At 46.6% G+C, this 16,653-nt stretch overlaps 1 protein-coding gene across 1 annotated transcript in view; it reads right to left on the reverse strand.

The window, feature by feature from the left end:
- Nucleotides 1–214: 214 nt before the first annotated feature.
- The window catches only part of ube2f (ubiquitin-conjugating enzyme E2F (putative)), a 45,380-nt gene continuing 28,941 nt past the window's right edge, over nucleotides 215–16,653 (reverse strand). The window contains exons 9-10 of the mRNA XM_030343509.1: nucleotides 16,563–16,625; nucleotides 215–2,125 (exon numbers count right to left, since the gene is read on the reverse strand). Coding sequence (XP_030199369.1) covers nucleotides 2,075–2,125; nucleotides 16,563–16,625 — 114 coding nt within the window. The 3' untranslated portion in view covers nucleotides 215–2,074. The remainder of the gene's footprint in view (nucleotides 2,126–16,562; nucleotides 16,626–16,653) is intronic.

Here is a 16,653-nt window from a genome sequence, read left to right on the forward strand (position 1 = left end):
TGTGTGTGTGTGTGTGTGTGTGTGTGTGTGTGTGTGTGTGTGTTCTGGGGACAGTTCCAGTAAATGGGGCAGGCCGCCTTGGAACATCCTTCAATGTGTTCTTTTGCGAACAATTGCCTAGATGTTGACCGACAAATGTGTACGTACACACAACACTCACGCACACAGCACGCACAATTCAAGGCTGGTAAGTATAAGAGATGAGCTCACATAATTGTTCTGTATCGTTTCCTCATGATTTATTCATTTAGCCGAAAGAAGCTTTTGAATTACCTCCACGTCATCGTATGGTTTGATTTTGAATGCAGATCGATCAGTGATGAAGGATACAATTGATCACATTGTTTGATCTCTTATTCATGCTACACATGGTTTACACACACACACACACACACACACATACTGTAGCCTATATGCACATGCTCAAAATTGAATGCCTGGCTCTGCACACATATAAAGACATACGCACAGACATATTCAAGCACACACACACACACACACACACACACACACACACACACACACACACACACACACACACACACACACACACACACACACACACACACACACACACACACACACACACCTCAGCCATTAGCAGAAGGAGCTCATGACAATCCCCTCACCTTGTTAACTTTTCACATGCACAGGGATGAATATCCAAAAAGGAAATTCATTACATGTGGGGTTGACGTACACAAGCTGCGCACAAAAAACACAGCCAAACCCTTACACACACGATGAGAGCAATTGGAAAGTCAACACACACACAAGAATATGTAAATCCAAACGCACACACACACACACACACACCCATCCATTCAATCAGCTCCCGTCTAACACAGCGAACACGTGACCTAAGCCGTGTGGCATTTTAGCGCGGCAACTCACTACCCCTACAGCACATTGATTGAGTGAGTACGGTCTGCTCTTAATCCTCCTCCTCCTCCACCTCCTCTTCTTCAGAGGGTCTGAGGAGGAGCGGACGTCAGCGGTTGCCACGGGATCCCGACGCACGGTCAATATGGAACCCAGACTAATCCACACTGGAGCGCGCCGGGGACCAAGGCAACGCTTCTACTTTGCCTTTTCATTTAGCTTGTCCATGCATTATTCACCCAAACAAACGTGTGTTGTTGCCATGCAGCCGTGGCGGATTCCGTCTTATCACGACAATTTAAATTAGCTCAACACATTCAATAGGTGACGCGCAAGCCTGACCCAGAGTACACGCGGCAATCACCAAACCCAGTGTGTGTGTGTGTGTGTGTGTGTGTGTGTGTGTGTGTGTGTGTGTGTGTGTGTGTGCATGTGGGATCACAGACCGAGGTAAAGTGGTCTGGTCACATGGGTGCAGGCCATCAGGCTTCACAATGTAAGGGCACGGGTATCGCTGGATGTGTGTTTGTGGGTGTGTGCCATGTTGAGTGTGTATTTAACGTTTGTACTTGTGTGTGTGAACCCACTGCAGTACAGGACATTGTGTGTATATATGTGTGGATGTGCATGTGTGTGCATGCTGGCATGTTTATATATTTGAGATGTCTACTTCTCTTTAGCAACACAAACTTGGCAGGCACTGGAGCAGAAAACACACAATATATATTCTTTCTTAGTTTCACAGGTTATTGGAAAGAAAGCGATCCGTCTTGATGGGACTTGGAGATTTGACTTGAAAGTTGAAAGTACGACTGAAGCCCCCCCCCCCCCCCCCCCTCACTTCAAGGGGCCAAAAGACCCAGGGAGCAGGGGTCCCTTGACGCAGGAGGGCCACAGACAGGCATCACGGTCTGGGTTAGGCCCCCCCTTCCCACCCAAGCGTTATTTCCCCAATATCTTCTGTGTTTTTTTTTTTGTGTTTTTTTAACATTTCTTTTACATCCATATTCTTTTGATTCCAGCAACGGTTGGCGGTTGACGGTTGACCAGCAAGGTGTTTGTTCAATAAGATAAGCGCTAGGGGAAGGGGGTCGGCCCAAAGATGGAAGTGGGCGGAGCCAGGGGGAGGAGTGGCGCAGGGCGGAGCTGTTTGGTTGGCTGAGGAGCAGAGGCGTGCAGCCGGGTGCTCCTATCATCTGGCATAGTTCTTGATGTAGTCCTGCACCTTGTTCCGGAAGTCCTCCTGCACAGAGGAGGGAAAGCAAGGAGCAGAGGGGGAATACAGGGTTAGCCTTGAAACATCTTGCTCAAAGCTTCTTTCATGCGGCATTGCGGTTTCGAAACTAGAACCCTAACACCCTCTAACCAGTTCACAATCTGGTGTCCCTGGTTTGTTTAACAGCAACGACGGTGGACTGGGATCAAGGGAGAAATTATGTTCATTATTAAAAATGCATGAGATGTCTTGTTGGACGCTGGTTTGGGCCAAAAAGCTAAAATGGGGAGAATACAAACTGAGTGTTAATTTTGGTGTTTTATGAGTGTAAGTGATTGCCAGCTGAGCAGGGAAGCTAAGATGTGGGCCCATGCCCACTATATCACCAGCCAAAACCAAAGGATTAGTTTTATATTGAAAACCCCTTTTAAGGAAGCCTAATATTTGCACTTCTAGAAGAAAGATTCAAAGTCATTATGAACAAAATTCAGACCAACGAGAAATCCATTATACTTCAGTCGATCGGCCCAGCGATGAATCATGTGGCTTCATTTGAGGGCTAGACAGGCCGAGAGAGTGAGTCTGCTCACCGAGGATGGACAAATGTGTGGCTCCTAGCCTCAGTCTGTGTAAATATCCTTAAGGCCTAACGGATGACACACATGCTGTGTGCTGCCCTTTGTAGCTGTGTCTGCCACGGCATTAAGCTGTAAAACTGGACTTCAAACCATATATATAAATATATCGAGACAGCCGATACAGAGCAGAATGTAGGTGATCTCTGAAGGCTTTTTCCCAAGGCTAAGGTTTGTTTAATCTGCGGAAGAGAGGACTCCTGTGAACTGTCCTCCCAACGGTGGCCCGAGACATTTTAATGGGAAGAAATCCCTCAGGCTCACCAAGGGGACGCATTATTATTCTACGCTGTTGTTCTGCGTCGAGTCGATCGATGAAACACCTCTTTAATGCCCGGCTGATTCAGATACGTCGAGTGAGACAACGTATATGAATAAGGACAGCTCTATAAACATCATTTCAATTCCGGATAATTGTTGTTCTTCCGAATTGATATCAAAGAGTGCATGTCTCCCAGCTGTAATTGGAGCCGGTGTTCTGTGGATATGTGCTACCTACTGGGTAATGATTTGCTACTTGGCGGTTCTGCATGAAGGCACAGACGCGCATGTCCCAAAATCTTGGTTTTCCGTTCCATTGGTTCGACAATGTCTGTTCTCTCCTTTATCAAAGATCTCTTTAATAAGGAAATCCATGTGTCAAGGTAACTGAACCTAATGAGACCACTTTTTCTCAATAAGGCTTCAATGGGCCAGGAGAAAAGAAGCACATTGCTCCAGTCAACTTGAAATGAGAAACACTTAAATTAAGACTTCCTTTTCATTTCTGGAGTGTTAATAACGCAATAAGTGATACAACAATATCAAGTAGAAAGGCTGGCTGAACATCCGCAGCATGCGGATGTTCAGCCGTTAAGACTCAGTTACGGCAGAGCTTCAATGGGCCTACGATTTTCAACAAAGGACACATGGTTTCCAAAGTATGAGAGTAGGATTTCTCCCAATAATCATAAAGCAAATAGCCGGTTGGAACGTTATGAAACGTTGATAAAATCCCAGGGCAGAAATAGCGCCACGCTGAAGAGAAAGCACAAAGGTGCTATTGGAGGGGCGTAGATCACTTCTATTCACGTTTTAGATTAGCATCCGGTAATTATAAGAAGGTTGAGCACTTTGCTCCCTTTAACCTAGTTTTTGTATGGAAATAGCATCTAATAATGTTCATTATTAAAACACCACATGAACGCCCCCCCCCTCCTGCTCTCCGCATCCTCTTATTTCTATGGCCACAACTGTCCAGTGCGACCAATTGAAAACTAAAACCTTGTGAGTAACCTCCAATTTTGGCTCAATATTTGTATTATTACAACCATTAGGTGTACAGACTCGAGGGCGGTCTCTGTCCGTCATGCAGATTCTCACAGTGGACGGCAGTGGAAGACCGGGTGGCCCCGCCCATTCTGCCGGCGATTTGAGTTTGCCCTGCACAAGGGTCTGGAGAAGAGCAATACATTTCTTTCTGCTCCCGATACGTTTTTGCGGGAGCCAATCACCAAGCTGGCTTTTCCCCTTGGCGCGCCATTGGCTGGTTTAACACATGGACGACAGGGAAGCTACGGCAAGCAGCCAATTGCGTACAATCAGTTTAAATAGGCCCGTTGATCACGCCTCTTGTGCTGAAGAAAATGACAGCAGCTTCACCAGACCAACGTGCAATCTACGATTGAGCTTGGTCTGGCAATAGGCAGACTACGGCAGGTGTCTCAAGTATTCCAAAAAAACATTGGAATACAAGAACAACGAAGGATAGCTCAGTCATCCCATGTTTGGCCAAGCTGCTTTGATAAAAGGCTACCATTACCTAAATGTGTTGATGTAAGGCCTCATATACTTCGGTTAATCCTACCTCTGAAATACATCTGTGTTACCGATGCACATTTCTAAATAAAGATTTATAGAAATTTTGGGACAACCGTCCAGTCATCCCAAATTGCGGAAACATCTGCCATCTGTACAACAGAAATATAGAGAGCCCAGTACCACCCAACTTCCTCATCTTGTTAGGAACATTCAATCAAACGTTAAAGTGCACAAGCAACGGTTTTCCCTGACGAATGAGCCCTGAAACCTGCTCTTCATCCGCTCATTGTGCTCTAGAGGCGTTTTACTGGCTCTTTGTCTGACACCTGCCCTCGGGGAGCCTCGGTGACCAGTTAAATCCTGATGGCCTTCTCCTCCCCCCCCCCCCCTTCCGAACCTCCCCATTACACCCTCCATCTCCCCACAACCATTACGCTCCCTGCTCCATCCATCTCTTTCCTCACAGGTCATGAGGTCATGGGGCACCACGAGTCAACTGCCGCAACGCGTGACCCCGCGACCTGTCATATTCCACTTCCGTTGACACGGTGACCTCCAGCCGTTTTGCTAGGCCCCTTGCTCTCACACTCCCGGGGGGGCGTTCTTGTATTGGTCACGACAGATGGAGAGAGGGAGCAAGAGGGGAGCGAGAGGGAGGGAGAGAGAAGGAGAGGGTGAAAGACGGAGAGGGAGGGAGAGGGAGGGAGAGAGGAAGTGAGAGGGGAAGCAGAGGGAGGGAGAGAGAAGAAGAGGGTGAAGGGAGAGAGAGGGAGAGAGAGGGAGAGTGTGAGGGGAAGCAGAGGGAGGGAGAGAGAAGAAGAGGGTGAAAGAAGGAGAGGGAGAGAGGGAGTGAGAGCAAGAGGGAGAGTGAAGGAGAGGGAGAGAGAGGGTGAAGAAGGAGAGGGAGAGAGAGGGGAAGGAGAGGGAGAGAGAGGGGAAGCAGAGGGAGGGTGAGAGAAGGAGAGGGAGCGAGAGGGAGAGAGAGAGGGAGATGAGCAAGAGGGAGAGTGAAGGAGAGAGAAGGAGAGGGAGAGAGAGGGAGAGATATGTGCAATAGAGGGAAAGCTTGGAGAAAGATAAAAGGAAAGAGTACACTCAAAAAACATATGGCTTGTTTGTATGACAGAGGGAAATAACATACAGCCCAAGCCAACTATAAACACATCTTATCTTTACATCTCCAGCCAGTGTATTGGGATCTAGAAGTGTGCCTTATAAACATAAGTGTCCCGTGTATCTTAACTTTAAGAGACTCTTCATTCATCTCCTAAACGGTTGCTGTAAAGATATTGACCGCAGCTGCTTCGGGCTAAACATTCGGGGACCAGAGCGTCACATCCACGCTGCTCTGGGACCTCTGCCTAGTAGCTCAGTGACACGAGTACACCCACACCCAGTCACGTACGCACACATAAATACACACGGGCACGTACACCCACATATATACACATGGCATGTACACACACGTAAATACACATGGGCACGTATACATGCATATGGGCACGTACACCCCCCCCCACACACACACACAGGGTCACACGTGTGTCAGGGTCACAACACATGACAATTGACCGAGCACGTACACATGCACGTACACACGGCTAGGAAAGCACACAAACGAGGTTGTACGTAATTTGATTTTGAGTTAATGATTTGCACACACAGAAACAAAGATGCACCACTGCATTGCAGAGGAGTAGGCTGTGTTCATGTAATTGCAAAACAAAGTCTTGAGTGTGCGACCACACAGCAGCTAGGAAAAGAGATGGGGCATCAAGGGCTTCAAATACTACCGTGTTCACGCCGTATTAGTGCAGTATTTCCACAGTACTACCACATTAATAACAGTACGACATTCATTTTGTCAGTTTTGTAATTCAACATGCTTTCAAACTGCATATTTGCTGAGGTTTTTTCAAGTTAATATTTGCAAATTTATACCATCTATCTCACATTGTGTGCGAACACACATCTCCCTTTGGTGTGCTTTACTTTGTTATGCCCTGCCAAGGGAATATGGCTGCAAATTCGCCTAAAGCTATAATCCGGCAGTAAACTGTACGTTGTCCCTTTAAAATAAAACAAACAATCCATCCTGGTGTGTTTCTACATCCTCTGCTGGACCAGAACCAACCCTTCCCTTACTAATACTGCAGCTCTACCAGGGAGATGTTCAATGAGGACTGTGAACCAATCACAACGCAGGCTTGCCGCCATCGCACAGAATGAATGGTATGTAGCCAAAACGTTGACTACGGCCGTCCTGTCCCTACTTATGGCTCCCTACCCAGGGCTCCTGTGGAGCAGCCGGAGAGAGGAGGAGCAAGAGTCTTGGCAACGGAGCAGCTTCTGTCTCCATGTCTGCTTAATCTTTATCTCCACCGTGAGTCTGCTGGTGGAGTTTTTCTCAGTATTATCGGCTAAACCCGGTACATAGTGCGGTGCGGTTTGCATTCGGTGAGACACCCACGTTCCTTGTTCCAACTATGTGTGCGGAAGCAGACACAGGTTGGGGTTACATCGATTTTCAGACATGACAAATTGGGTTACAGACCTAAAAGGTTTTGGAGCTGCTGATTTATGCGTTATTTGGAGGCTCTATGACAGCCTGTAGAGATTGTTGGATAAGCAGCTGGCCCAGCCGGGGGCTGATAAGTGATAATTAGCCCCAGGAGAGAGCTAGGTGTCTGGGCAGATCAGGTCCCATCAGCTGGGTATGCTTATATATCTGCTACACCAACTGTCTGCCCGGTGCAGGTGGTAAAATGCCCCCCTATATGTCCCCAAGTGACTACTAAAGCCAGAGAACATGATGGGAAGAGAGCCAGCGAGGGGGAGAGTTCCATCAGCAAAGATTGCGATGATACAAGCTATTCTACAAAAAACACAGGCTGCTAGAAAAAACACGAGCTATGGTATTAAACAAAGTACACCGGAGAAAAGCAAAGCTATGCTAGTTATAACACGCAACACCACAAACACTCAAGCTAGGCTATTAAAAGGCTACAAAAAATAAAAATAAATAATCACACAAGCTTTTCTAAAAAAACACAGGCTAAAAACTTTAAGCTATGCCAAAAAACCAAAATCTAAAATAAAAACACAAACAAAGACAATAAAACATACGCAATGCTTAAAAAAACAACTAGCACTTGATCAATACGGGATTTGATTGGCCGATGCCAATACCGATATCGATATATTGGCCGATATTGAAGATATAGATGTATCCAATGATATTCTATATACATATATTTTGTATTCTTGGGTTGTAACAGCTACATTGGAATTGTTGGTCACCCTGCAGCCATGCTTCGGGCCACGGCAATATATCGCATTAAAATCATGAGCTAAAGGAACCGATTCACTTTATAAGGGAGGAGGTACAAACTTTGACACAGAACATGATAAAAAAACATTAATAAATCAACACCATTTCAAAAGTTTTCATATCGGCAAACCACAATACCGATATACAGTATCTGAGATAAAATCAGCAAACCAATATCAGGCTCTAGCTACAAGCTATGCAATGAAAACACAAGCAACAGCTACAAACTGAAACACCAAAAGAGGCATTTAGAGGGACCAACTATCGTTGAGTCTACAAATTTGAAGTACCCCCATTAAAGTCAGGCTAACCTTTTGTTGTTTATGCCATCATAAATCATTAGCATTTACAGAAACAGGTACAGCTGCTCGGCTCATGCCAGAGACAAAGTAAATAGAATAAAAGAAACGCAACTAGCAATATAAACACAAAGTACAGAATAATATTAGCATTGTAACCCTAGATAGAATTACTGGCTTACTGAGGCTAAATAGGTCAATTAGGTGACTCAAGTGATACTTAAGATTTCACACGTTATACACAAGACGTTTGCGAACTGTAAGTAAACTTTGCACTTCAGTGGAACTGCTGTGAAGCGAAAGCAAGCCAATTACCTCTCCCCTCCTGCCTGCTACACTTACCAGTACTAACGCATCCCCAGGGTGCCAGCTCACAAATTAAAAGTGAGGGGCCTTTCAAAACACTATTTTTAAATAGCAAAGCACACGATAAGTAGCCAAAAGAAACAAAGGAATAAGACAGGATAAGATGTAGCCAAGGTGTGTGCAACAAAGACAGAAAAGGATACCTTCTGTATCTGGACGTGGCTTCTTATATACAAGCATAAGCGTGCATGCTTATACATTTGCGCAATAGTGCATGTGAGTCACTGGTCTGTTCATACGCCGATAAACAGTCTTTTCCCCTTGTGTGAAAAGGCCATTTCATGGCAGCCAACCAGAGAGAGAGAGAGAGAGAGAAGAGAGAGATAGTGTGAGAAGAGGGAGAGAAAGAGAGATAGAAGTGGGAGAAATAAAAGGTAGAAAGAGGGAAGCAATGAGCTATGGAGAGAAAGTGCAAGAAAGAGAGATAAAAAGCGATAGAGAGGAAGAGCCAGGGGTAAAGAAAGAGGAGGAGAAAAGGGAGCGAGAGAGAATCAGGGAAAGAGAGGAGAGAAAGAGAAATGAGTGAAAGAGGGGAATAGAGTGAAATGAGAGAAAGAGTGAACGAGTGAGAGCAAGGTCATCGAGGAACCCTGCAGCTCTGCTTCTTAAGCTCCCAATTTGGAATGAGAATAACAAAGTGTTTCAATCATATAGAGCCATGCTTTCTCCACCGCACTGACACTTGAAACACCTACTGCGGGAGACATGAGGAGGAGGAGGGGAGAAGGAGGAGAAGAAGGTGACGAAGAATGAGAAGAGGAGGAGGAGGAAGAGAAGGAGGAGGAGAAGGTGGAGAAGAATGGGAAGAGGAGAAGGAGGAAGAGGAGGAGGAGAAGCCGGAGAAGAATGGGAAGAGGAGGAGGAGAGAAAGAGGAGGAGGTAGCAGATGATGAAAAAGAGGAGGAGGAGGAGGAGGGACAGGAGAGGAGGTAACCAGGAGCAGAGGAGGAGTAGAAGAAAGGGTGAAAGATGAGGAGGTGGGAGGAGTAAAAGGAGGAGGTGGTGTGTGGAGGACCGTCATACGCGCTGTATCAACAGCTCAAACCACTGGTCCGTATTAAAGCAGAGCTGTTGATTCCATCACATTGATCACTTTTATGTGTGCTCCATTCAATACAAAGCTTGACATGTCTGGCCCTAATCATGCTGCTCAACATGTGTGATTGATAACGCCGCCAACGCCACCCATATTCATTCAAGCTGAAATATCGCCTCGTTCACTAGAGCCGCTTGTTAAAACAAGACAAGGACAGGAGGGGAAGGGAGAGGGGAGGAGGAGAAGGGAGAGGGGAGGGGAGGAGGAGAAGGGAGAGGGGAGAGTGGAGGAGGAGAAGGGAGAGGGGAGGAGGAGAAGGGAGAGGGGAGGGGAGGAGGAGAAGGGAGAGGGGAGGAGGAGAAGGGAGAGGGGAGGGGAGGAGGAGAAGGGAGAGGGGAGGAGGAGAAGGGAGAGAGGAGAGGAGAGGAGGAGAGGAGGGGAGGGGAGGAGGGGAGGAGAGGAGGGGATAGGAGGAGGGGAGAGTGGATAGAAGAGGAGGAGAAGGGAGGAGTGGAGGGGAGAGAGGAGAGGAGAGGAGGAGAGGAGGAGAGGAGAGGAGGAGAGGAGGAGAGGAGAGGAGGGGAGGAGGGGAGGGGAGGAGGGGAGGAGAGGAGAGGAGGGGAGGAGGGGAGGGGAGGAGGGGAGGGGAGGGGAGGAGAGGAGGGGATGGGGGGACAGGAGGAGGGGAGAGTGGATAGAAGAGGAGGAGAGGGGAGGAGAGAGGAAGGGAGGGGAGAGAGGGGGGGAGGTGAGAGGAGAGGAGGGGAGGGAAGGGGAGAGGAAAGAAGAGGAGGGGAGATGATAGAAGAGGAGGAGAGGGGAGGAGAGGAGGCGAGAGAGGATAGGAGAGGAGAGGAGGGGAAGGGAGAGAGGATAGGAGAGGCAGGGAGAGGGGGAGGGATGAGAGGATAGGAGGGGAGAGGTAGGGGAGGAGGGGTGGTGAAAGAGAAGACAAGAGGAACACAGATTCGACAAATGTTGGAGAAATGTACGTCATAGATTCATTTAGCTCTTGTGGGGTGTTTGAATCGTCCAAACATTGCTGTATAGAAGAAGACTATTGTACTCGGGCGCTGGCACAACTGGTACTGGCCATACACATGATGAGCTATGGTGGGCCGAGAGTGCTAAAAGAAGGAGGGTGCCTGGACCAAAGCAGTGATGAAGAGGCAGAGAGTGGAGCTGGATGGATCGCTAAGCGTTTCCACTGCGTTGAGTCTCAGGGTGTCAGTGTGATGCCACCTCCTATGATGGAATGCAAATCAAAGACCTCAAGCCATCCTGACGTGAAGGACTATAATTGTGTGTGTGTGTGTGTGTGTGTGTGTGTGTGTGTGTGTGTGTGTGTGTGTGTGTGTGTGTGTGTGTGTGTGTGTGTGTGTGCATGTGCGCGCTTGTGTGTGTGTGTGCATGTGCGTGCTTGCGTGTGTGTGTGCGCTTGTGTGTGCGTGCGTGCGTGTGCGTGCATGGTGGGACGTGTTATGTTAGAAGGTTGGGTTAATGGTTATTGATCGAACGAATCTATGTGGCTAAGGTATGCTAAAGGGTTAAAGAAAAACAGAAGGGAGTGACACAAGAGGTGACAGAGTGGGATTAGAAACACAAAGCACAGAGAGCGAGAGAGAGAGAGAGAGAGAGAGCGAGGGTAAGAGCTGGGTGTTGCAGTGGACCTGATAGACAGAAGGGCAGGGTGTATGATAGCATACAAATGGTGATCTATATACCTAAGCTATATTAAAGCACTATGTAAATGTGCTGTACAAATAGCTAGTATATAGATAAAAGGTCATAATTATTATTATTACTAGAGTTTTCGCATCCGCGATGAAATATGAAAAATAAAATAACGTGGAAACTCCAGTCGGAAATGTAAGAAATTTCTGAGCGCATAATATAATAACATTTTGCGTATAATTTCAAAACGTATAACATTCGTTCACCACAAATGACTCTTGAAAGCAGTGCCAACATTTCAATATTTTTTAAAGGTCCCGTGGCATGCTACTTTATGAATGCTTTAATATAGATATTAGTAGGCCCCAAACAAAGTATTTGAAGACGTTCCCGAAATTCAGCCGTGTTGCAGAATTATAGCCACTACGAGCCAGTCGCACATAGAGCTTTCCCCAAATGCACCATTTCGGTGTCTGTAGCTTTAATGAAATGAACTCCAGTGCCCGAGATGCGGGTCAAGGAGGAGGGTGGGGGTGTGGCCCTGAGCAGCTTGCAGGGAAATGAATGTGTCTTTGGTGTCTAGCCCTTCAGGCGGGAAATATGTTAGATATATCTAAAACAATAAATGTTTTTGACTCAAGACATGTCGAGTCATTACAAGTCAAAGAGGCAAAGTCCGAGTCAAGTCTCAAGTCAAGAGCAGTCAAGTCTAAGTCGAGTCGCAAATCATGCGTAATTTTGTCAAGTCGAGTCTGAAGTCATCAAAGTCATGACTCGAGTCTGTCTCGAGTCCAAGTCATGTGACTCGAGTCCACATCTCTGCTATGCATGCAAATCAAGTATTAAATAGCTTTTACTGATATTCAGGGCTGAAAAGTGGATTTAAAATGCAAGGCAACTACTATTAGTTAGTTGAAAATAATAATTATCGTTGAGATTAAACATCTCTTCCAGTGTCCTGGCCAAGACAGGCAGCAGTAGCCTACAGTCACACATAGCATACACACAAAACATAAGTAAGAAAAAAGTAAAACAGTCCGCAGGGGGGAGGGGGGGGATATCAATAACATTCAGGGTGACTCTAGGTCTAGGAGAATAGTAATATTAAGTTTGAGAAACAAAATGTGAATTTGTCGCAGCCTTTGTCTTGACGTGGTGTGTGCGCGCGCGCGCGTGTATGTGTGTTTTCCATGTATGTTCGTGCTCATGTGCGTGTGTGGCGTTGTGTGCATGTGCGTGTGTGGCGGTGTGTGTATGTGCTTGCTTGCGGTGTATGTTTGCGCTTGCGCGTGCTGTGTGTGAGCTGTAGGCTGCTTGGCACACGCGCACATCAGTAATTTCAGTACTCGTGCGACAGGCCTGCTATTATAGTAGTAAGATTATTAACAACAAATCTTCCTTCCTGCCACAATCAAACGGTACCAGCCTGTGAAAAGGCAAACCTTTCATACATAAAATACTATAAATCACTATTCCCAAGGCCCATTCAACGACCGGGGGGATATTCTATTTACCGAAAGAGGACAAGTCTCTCAGGGTTAATGCAACCCGTTGATAAACCATGAACAGCAGACACTCTGTATGTTCGAGCTCCACACCAAGAACATTTACCACTTGAGTTTCTACTTCGCAAACATACACAAGATTGGTGCTGCTTATATCCGAGCCAATTACCACTCCCCTTCCGCCTGTTATGTTTACTAGTAATACTGCATCCCCCGAGGGCCAGCACACAAATTAAAACCAAGGGGCCTATATATCAACATCATACATATCTCCCCATTGTAATGAGCTTGCTGCCAACTGTATACATCTGCATACTGTTTAATCTATGAACAGATTGCCGCTGCATACTGGCCATGCAAACAGCAGTGATCGCCTCGTGATGGAACGAGGCGCTCGCTAGCCAACGTCCGATGGCGAGTACAGAGTGGTTAGTAGAGAGCGGCTAGCATCAAGTGGTTAGCGTCGACCACCTGCTTGTGTTTAAAATTGTGCACGTGTCTCCTTTGTGGTAACATTCAAAACAGAAGGTTTGTCTCCTGTAAAATCAAACAACTGAAATGGAGTCTAATGGAAATTTCCATAAGACACTTCAGACACGGAGGACACTGAGACCCCTTAGCCATTAGTACAACCATTTCACTGTTTGTACAAGGAATTATTACTCAAGGAGAACTGGGACAGCCTGGGCCGACTGAGACGGCTTCGGCTGACTTAGACGCAGCAATACCACAAGCTAAATTGCTGAGATGGCTGAAAGGACTAGTGGCAGCTCTACCTGCAGCTTTACCCTCAAGGCCCTATTCCTGCTCTTCACCATGGAGTGTGCCCACTGTTCGGGGAAGACTACAGTGCTTCATCCTTTGTATGCTTGTCGTGTTGAGTGGCGTCTCTGCAGTGACTCCCTTTATTTTGTTCTATTTTAACCCTTTATTACGATGAACCTTACTGGGAAAGGCGTTTCGCTGGTCCGGTGATGAATAATATCCTTTAAACCAGCCAGGCGTTCCAGGCTTGGGGAAACAACACCAGCTCATCATCGGCTGCCTCACACTCCTTTCCCCCTTCCATTTTGATAGTGCTCCGACATATCATGGATCATGGCTCGCCCCCCCATTTTTCTTAACATTCTTCCTCGCTCGGGTTAAAAAAAAACGGTTCCCTGCCATTGTGTTCCACTACTTTTTCATGTTCTTTATTGCCATCGCAAAGAACGTCAGGGGATTAGTAGTATTATTACTATTTGCACATTGCCTTTGTGTGCACTCAAGGCCCGTGGAGCCGTGTGCGAAGGACCCAGTGCCCGAGGGCAGGGTACGTGCGGCAGCGTGCGCGTGCACGTACTGGGTGCAGTAAGTGGTTGAGCTAACAGCCCTACGTGTAAACAGGCTGAGATGTTTGTGAGCGCGCGGTGCATTTCTGTGTCAACAGTTGTAGAATCCAGATGTTTCTCTTGTGTATACATACAAAAATAACTGCGAAATGAGCCTTTTCCTTGTTCCTACCAATCGACTTCCCCGTTCTGTGAACGGACCCTGCTTGCTCTGTGTGTTGAGCTATAAGCCGTGGCTCTCTCTCCTTGTTATTTTGTACGCTGCTGACACACACAGTGGACGTCCACTCTGCACCACCAGCAGAACTGACAGAGCCCTCCAACACCAATTAACTAAGAACACACACAAACGCGAACTAGCGCCACTCACACACACACACACACACACAGGCGCTCTGACGCCCGTGAGTATGGCTCCAATCAACCACTTCATTCAGGCAAAAAGCACAAAGGAGAGCCACTTGACAAGCCCCCCCACACACATGCACAGACACACACACACACTCATACACACGCGCACACAGAGTAAATGGCTGCGTTTGCTAGTGTGTATGTGAGACACACAATTTTCAGACAGGCATAACCAATTCACAAAGGCACACACATATACAAACACAAACACACACACATCAGTTGCAGAAGTTGCATAGAGGAGTAGCTCTGTGGGAGTAGGTCAAAGTTAGATAAGACCATGTGTTCTGTTCATCTGACGACAGATAGAGAGACAGAGACAGAGACACAGAGAGAGAGAGACACAGAGAGAGAGAGAGAGAGAGAGAGAGAGAGAGAGAGAGAGAGAGAGAGAGAGAGAGAGAGAGAGAGAGAGAGAGAGAGAGAGAGAGAGAGAGAGAGAGAGAGAGAGAGCGAGAGCGAGGGCGAGCGAGCAAGAGAGAGAGAGAGAGAGAGCGAGAGAGAGAGCGAGAGAGAGAGAGAGAGAAACAGAAGGACAAGGAGGAAGAGACAGAGAAAAGTGACGGTATCAATGGCGGTTCGGGTAAGAAGATGTGTGGTTACATTTACAGACCACACATTTAATAAAAAAGAATACAATTAAAGTATGAAAAGATGCATTCCCCGATAGCATGTGGAACATTCATCACCATCTAAATCAATAATTTCCTATAGTACCTCCAGGTGCTCAATCAACATGGAAAAAAAAGAGATCAAACAAATAAGTGGTTTTCTCTGAGGTTTGCAGTGTGTTATGTAACGATTCAAATTAAGCTTGTTTAAGCATTCAGAAGGAACTAATTGCTACCCCAACCCCCAGCGTGACTAACAGTAGTTAGTGAAAGGTAAATTAATTAACTGGATCTAAACTGAGCTCTCTGCTTGTACAGCCAGCTGGATGCAGCAGCTCCTCTAACAATGTCTAATGAACCATGATTAGCAACACAGAATCGGGTCTCTGTGTGAGTGTGTGCGTGTTAGTGTGCTTGCGTACTTGTCTGCATGCGTGTGAAAGATCGATAGTGAGGGATGGAGTGAGTACAAACTCAACCCCGGTTATCATCACACACACTTGGACATACCCCAATAGAATCATAGAGAACCTTAATGAGCTGAAGCTGATAGGCTGGCCGGTATTTGCTCCTGCAGAGCCGGGCGGTTGGGGATGAGTCCCCCACATGCTGAGAGGACTTGGAGAGAATCTCTAATGTTTGCTGATAAGGGGGCAGGCTCGTCTTTTAAAGCATCCAGATGTCGAGCGGAATACTGAGGCTCAATACTCCCGCTCGAGTCGAATGTGTTTTGAGGACATATCAGAGAGAAATAGCTTCTTAAAGGCCTGAAGAGCGAAACACACTGAATAGTCTGGTGAATCAGTACTTTCCCTTTGCTCAGAACTGGGGATGGGCACTGGAGTTCATTTTCACAGTTGAGTAGTTGCATTAGATTATTTAAGACTTGAGTACATGCAAAAAAATACAAATGCATCATGCTCCCAAACGAGGTGATGCGGGTCTACTTGTTGTCTGCCTCCGCAGGTTTTATTTTAGATGAATGTGCAAATGAAACACTGAGCATTCAACAAAATACTTCTACATGTTACTCTTTCTAGTCGCCATATCTAACATCCCAGCAACCTGAGACCAAACGATCATTCAGTTAGTCTATAGACGATTTCAGCAAACTATTAGTGAGGTTGTCCTTGCGTCTCTCATCAATGTCATAGTGATGGTAACAGAGGTACCATCACATCACTAAATTCACTGCTATACAGACTGTCAAGCACAGTTTAATGATGAGGAAGGACAGCCAGAGTGAATATAGGGGATACTGACACCGTTAATCAAAGACTGTATTCTCAACATTTACAGAATCGCACAACATATCGTCCCGGCATTCAAGAATCTCTCTAATATCGTTTTATGATGCTCCTGCTGATTCCTTTCACTAATTCCTAGGCTTTACGTTTTTGTTACTTGGGGGTCGGTTCAAGTGGTATGTGATATGAAGCAGTTTTGTGTGGCAGTCAGACCGTACCTTGTCCCTCAGGTGATGTTCTGCAGCGTCGATGTTCAGTGGGTCGTCAAAGTTCAGCAGGTCCTGCATCACAGGGTCAAGAGAGGTCAGG

The sequence above is a fragment of the Gadus morhua genome, chromosome 20 (assembly GCF_902167405.1).
Source record: "Gadus morhua chromosome 20, gadMor3.0, whole genome shotgun sequence".
Classification (NCBI taxonomy): domain Eukaryota; kingdom Metazoa; phylum Chordata; class Actinopteri; order Gadiformes; family Gadidae; genus Gadus; species Gadus morhua.